The sequence below is a fragment of the Frankliniella occidentalis genome, unplaced genomic scaffold, assembly GCF_000697945.3.
Source record: "Frankliniella occidentalis isolate FOCC.00 unplaced genomic scaffold, Focc_3.1 Scaffold22, whole genome shotgun sequence".
Lineage (NCBI taxonomy): Eukaryota > Metazoa > Arthropoda > Insecta > Thysanoptera > Thripidae > Frankliniella > Frankliniella occidentalis.
In genome coordinates, this window is record NW_026267152.1 from 2,323,860 (window position 1) to 2,329,732 (window position 5,873).

The window sequence follows — 5,873 nt, forward strand, 5'->3', positions numbered from 1 at the left end:
TTTCGCGCACTTTTTTATTTTTCCCAACTCGTCCTCTCCTCCCCACAGGCTGCAGGTGACTCACGGTAAAAACACGGCCCTCATTGCTGTGTCCACTTATACTTTACAGGACGGGCTGGCCGGTAAAGGCCTGCAGGGCCGGCCCGACCAGCGAGCCAGCCCTGCCGCCGGGCTGCGGGACCTGGCAGTGCAGCGGGGCGGCGCGGGGCACGCCATCTCAACCGGTTTCCATGATCTTGCGCTGGCTCAGCCCGGCTCAGCCCCGCTCAGCCCCGCTCAGCGCGCCGCGCTGCTCCTGCGCGCAGCCAGCTAACATCCCATCGGTGCGCGGAATACCTGAGTGTACCGCCAGTGCGCGCCACCACCATCATCATCATCTTCTTGTGCGCCGTCCTCCTTTACCCCGTGGGAATGGGATAGTCACAGGCCTAGCGTGACGTCCCAAACCATGAGTAACATGTCCCCCCCTCCGCCCTTCAATCCTCATCTCCCGCCTTCAGGATTTATACGCGATGTGGGCCTGGCGGCGCGGCCGCCCCTCCGCACAGCTTCCGTAAGATTACTCCGAGTAATGGATGTGTTCCTCATCCCCATTCGAGCCTTCCCTCAGCGCGCAAAAATTGGGACACACAGACACACTCAAGGCGAGCTTGGACGGGCAACCTGTGCAGTGCGTGACAGGTACTGTACCGTACAGAGTAGGGAAACTCAAAAACGTGAGACACGTCTCCAGATTACTCGTAAACCGGACATTAAACAGCCGTGGCCGGTACTTAGAGGGGAAGGATTTAAGTCGCCACACACTTACGTGCAGTGTACGACGTACCGCCCCCCTCCTCGCCCGGGGCCCCGTGTATATACGGCGCCCCATCCATACTGCATGCGAGCGCGTTAAATATTTTATAAAACTTGGGCGGTGTACATTATAATAATGCAGGCGTATCACACGTCACGTCACGTCAAACGTTGTACGACGCCGGTACGTAGGTACATGCACGCCACACGCGCAATACCCTCGGCATTACCCCTCTCGTCTCTCACACACACGGCACACCACCGACCCACACGTTGCACCGGCCAACAGAGGGGGGAGAAAAAAGTTAAATTCAGTGCAAAAATAATATATCTGCATATACCTTTCAAACAACAGCGCCACAAACATGGCCGCCGATATAATAAGCGGGCAGCGAGAGAGGTGCGGCGCGCGCAGGCCCAGCTGGCTGCGGTCAGCCATGTTGTTAGGTCGCCATGGCAACCCGCCGCCAGCCCGGCCCGGGCGGCCAGCAGAGCCAGCGCAGCCCGGGCGCGGCACACAGCTGGGGACCACACTCACACACGTTTCACTTTCCATATCGGACGGCGCGGCGCGGCGCCGTCAAATGGAGCAATTTTAAAGTCGCCGATGGCCATTACCCAGCCCGGCCCGGCCTCCTCCTGCGGGTTGCAAAACACGGACTGCCCCGGGGTCAATCTGGAATCCCCGGGGAGGAGTGGGGAGGGGTTGGGGGGGACGCGTGGGAGAGAGGGAGCGAGTGGGTGGGGAGGGCGAGAGAGACAGAGAGAGGGTGGCCGCCAACCCCTCCGCCGAGGGGGTGGAGTGGGCCGCGCTGCTACCGCTAGATAAAACGCCAAGGGCCATTAAGCGTACTCCGCGGTGGCGTGGCGCGGCGTGGCGCGGCGGGGGGAGCCCTTAATCCGCGTGCAGACTGCGCAAGCAGGAATCCGCAATACCCCCGCCAGAAGTCACCAAGTCAGCCAATCCTTCGACAAACGGAGCGCCCCCCGCACTCACTCCCGCCCTCGGCAAGGCCACATTCATCTCCCCCGACGGCGCTAAACACGCCGGGCACAGCAGCAGACGCAACTGGGGGGGGGGGGGGCACCCACCACGGAACCCACCGCAGGGCGTCGGCCAAGGCACCCAGCACCGCACCCACACCGACGGAGCCGAATCTATGCAAAACATCGGGGCAGCCGCGCCACGCCGATCGACTTGGCGCCCCCTTCCGAGCTTCAGAGCGGAGTCGCAAGGGGGAAAAAAATAAAAGACGCCAAATGGACCGAGAAATGAGGAAACGACTGCAGTGGAAGGAACGCTGCGAGCGCGGCAAGACATCAGCATCAGATACTGGCACGGCGCGGCGGGGCACGGTGCGGCGTCGAGGTAGCTTAGCGCCAGGACACAACTCCCTCCCAGGAGGGAAGGGTGGACACCGCAATGCTGCTTTGTCTACCGCCAGAGCGAAATGGAAGCGTGGGTGAGGGAGAGAGCGAGAGAGAGGAGGAAGGACGGGGAAAGAGAGATAGAGAGAGGGACGGAGAGTAGAGTGTCCCCTGCTGCTGGGGTGCGTAGGTGGTGCACCCCTCATATGACACACTAATCCGTCATAATGGACACCTTAAGGGCAGCGGAGGGGCCGGGCGGGCCGGCGCCAGGCCTGGCCGTGGGTCTGATGGCCCTGTGGGGAATGCACACCGCCCCGCGGGGGTGAGAGGAGAGTGAGAGAGGGGAGGGAGGGGGTGGGACCGATATAGCGCTCTCTCTTTCCGTCAAGGATTTGTACGCGCGGGAAGACATGGCGAAAAACCAACCGCACCCCGGAATGTAAACAGCAGTGTGTTTGCTGGCCTAGTCTTTCCATTATGTATATAGCCGGGGGCAGCAGCCATTGGGAGAGAAGGGGCTTTGCCCCCCTCCCGTTCTCTTCCTGGGCGGCTCGAGGGGTGGGTGAGGCAAAACGAGGGTTAAAAAAATCCAGCCTTCCCTCTCTTTCTCTCTGAAAAGGAAAAATCATGGAAAAAATATAGAGGGTCCCATTGTGCTCATATGGTGTGCAAACGGTATGGATACGGCGCGCGAAATGCCCGCGGAGGGGCCGCTGAGGGGCCGTGGAGGGACCGGGGAGAGACCCGGGCGGGCCGCACCAAGCCAGTGCCACCGCGACAACGAGGGTCAGCCCGGAGAGGCAGAGGCAGAGGCAGAAGGTAGAGGGAAGGGAAAATAAAAGAAACAAAACGACACTTGGAAGTCGACGCGGAATTATCAACGCCTTATCGCAAAGTTTCACATTCTTTGAAAATAATCGAGCAGGCCGTGTTATTCGGGGACCTCGACCCGGCTAGTCCCGGCGACGGGGGAGGAAGTAAAAAAATAATAAGGAAACGAGGAGGAAGGGAGACGGATTAGCGAGGAGAGAAATAAAAAATGGCCGCCTTTGGCCGCGTGGGGGACAGGAGCGCGCCGCGCCAGCGGAGATAAGCGATCATATTAAAACAAAGAGGCCCGGGCGGCGTTCGACGACCTGTCCCGATCTGGTGAAATGAGCTGCAGGAATATCTCCACGGGGGAGAAAAGGAAAAAAGGTTTTAAAAAATTTAAGGGAAAAACTTGAGGCGTCGTCCTTTTCTTTCACGTTTTAAGAGTCATTTCAATGAGCGCCCGAGGACCACGAAAAGACTTTAATCCCTTCAGTCGAAAGTCGGAAAGTCCTGCGCCAATATATACCCATTAAAGTTCCCCCCTTCACAAGACTACCCCCACCCCCTTCCCTGGGCAGACAATAGGCGGGCGATGCGTGCGCGCCGCGAGCAAGTTCTCAATGACGCGACTCATATGCATTCGAGATTAATGGATCGAACTGCCGTAAAAGGTTTCCCTCTGGCGGACAAAAGCGCCGCGGACAAGGCCGTGCGCGCGCGCGCGCACACACACACACACACACACACGACGGCGAAAAAACAACTCACCGTTAGGTGTTGAAATAGCCACGCCCGTAGAATATTTGTGGCTACTTTAGGGAAAATTCCTCTCTTCTTTTGGCTCTTCTTGCCCCCACTGTCCTCGTCCTCCTCGCCGGTGCCTTCCCCGCTGCCGATACTCGCGTTGCTCGCATCACCTGAAAGCAGAAACAAAAACAGAAAGGGTTAGGGAAGGAGAGAGGCACTCTAATTGGGACGGAATCCCAGTCACGCTATAACGCCTGACAGCCATTTCAGAAACAACAAAAAGGACTCGCACAGCGTCACCCTTCCTCTTGTCATTCCCCGCAACCCTTCACATAATCTCATTTTAAACATTACCCCCCTTGATCCAATTTCCCTTTCACCCATTTCGTAAATGTGTTTGCATATGAGTCATTTATCGCGGGGCTGGAGGGTCCTCTCCCCCGTAGCGCCGAGCCTTCCCCATGCATAACAAACACAGCAGCGGCCGGGCGGGGCGGGCGGGGCAGGGCGGGCACAGCCAGCCACCCCTCCGATACACATATGGGACGGATTAGGCCTCGCGCTCCAACACCTACAAAACCACCAGCGACCGGCGCGGCACGGGTCCGGGCCCAGCTGACGCTCTCTACATGGGCGCCGGTGGCTCCTCAGGTCACATGTGTGCGCGCGACTGTCCGAGGCCTGCGCGTGATGGATCCGCGTTCCTTTGTCGCGCAGCGCAGCCCGGCCCGGCCCGGCGCAGCCACCCCAACGCTAATGGAAGCTGGCAGCGCAGAGCAGCGCAGAGCAGCGCAGAGCAGCGCGCACCTCATTGATAATGAGCAGCACAGCCGAGCAGGGCGCCACCCGGCACCGCCGCACCTCGCCCCTCTCTATGCGGGACAATTGGCGCCAGCACCAGCGCCTTCGGAAATACCTCCCTCAGCCACCACCACCCCCTCCCTCCCCACCTCTCCTCTCGCAAACTCGTCTTTTCCTTCGGCGGGTCGGCTTATCACGATTCAACCCTAATAGTTGTCAGGCGGGTCGCGCGTCGGCGTGGCAGAGCGTGGCGTCCCGTCACAGAGCTCCCCTTCCCTCCTCCTCCTTCGCCTTCTCCTCGCCCCGGGCGATCTGTACTACTACTACTACTGCGCTGTTTGACGAGCAGCGCGCGGTCCGCAAATACCATTCCGTGATAACACGCGGCGCGCGCCAATCACGCCCCGCGTATCGCGAACGTGTTTCCCACCGCGGGGATCGCAGCCGCGGCTGGAGGCCTCCTCGGGACGGGAGCGAGGGTCATCGCCGGCCTCGGGGCCCACGACGCGCACCTCTCAGCCCGGCGGCCGCGGACACACAACACCATAGCGAACCACCCGCTCTCATCCACTCCCCGACACGACGACGACGCCCACCACCCCATCTCTTTAAAATAAAGGAACGCCGCGTCACGATGATTCCTCGTTAAGGTGCTCATGTGAAGATGTTTAAAAAGAGAAAAAAAACGGTATAGAAAAGAGCCGGTAATCTGCGCGAGGCATCATCCGTGAGTCAGCAAATATGCCGTTTTGCGTCACGTTGCGCGGGGGGCTCATGTGATGGCCACAGGGCTGATCCAATGTGGGGGAAGGGAAGGGGGCGGGGGCACATTGAAGGAAAGCTGCGTGAGAACTGGGCAAGCCTTGAACCAGAGACGGGTGGACGCACGGACAGAGACGGGCGGACGGGCGCATTCCCGAGCTCTCCCGACCCGTCCCAGCCGCAGCGGTGTCAAAGGGTTACAAGGCATGCACGGGGCGGGGTTCGGCGTCATGCCATCGAGACAATGTGGATTCTGCACAGTCAGTAACGGATCGGCATTTTTAAACGCTGTTGGCTGGGCGTCATGAGACGGGGTGGTGGGGGCGGGTCGTGCCACTCCCCGACGCCACGCCACAGATACTGGGGGCAGCCAATTAGCCGAGGTGCACGGCCAACACTGCAAACTCACCGTAGCCATGCGCAACAGTCGTCTGCGACCGCAGACGTCGCGCCGTCAACCAAAAAGTTTTATCGGGAAACCTAACACAGAATTGTTTCATTACAGGGGCTACGAAAAGCGCAGTTTCGACATTTGAACAGCCTCGTACAACGGAAACAATTCGATCGAGTGTCCCAGCAGACCA

General features: G+C 59.6%; 1 protein-coding gene across 1 annotated transcript in view; it reads right to left on the reverse strand.

The window, feature by feature from the left end:
* Positions 1-5,873, reverse strand: part of LOC113217695 (homeobox protein homothorax) — a gene marked incomplete in the record, with an annotated part of 173,868 nt that overhangs the window by 36,434 nt on the left and 131,561 nt on the right. Inside the window, 1 exon segment of the mRNA XM_052264880.1 lies at positions 3,748-3,896. Within this exon segment, the coding sequence (XP_052120840.1) occupies positions 3,748-3,896 (149 nt within the window).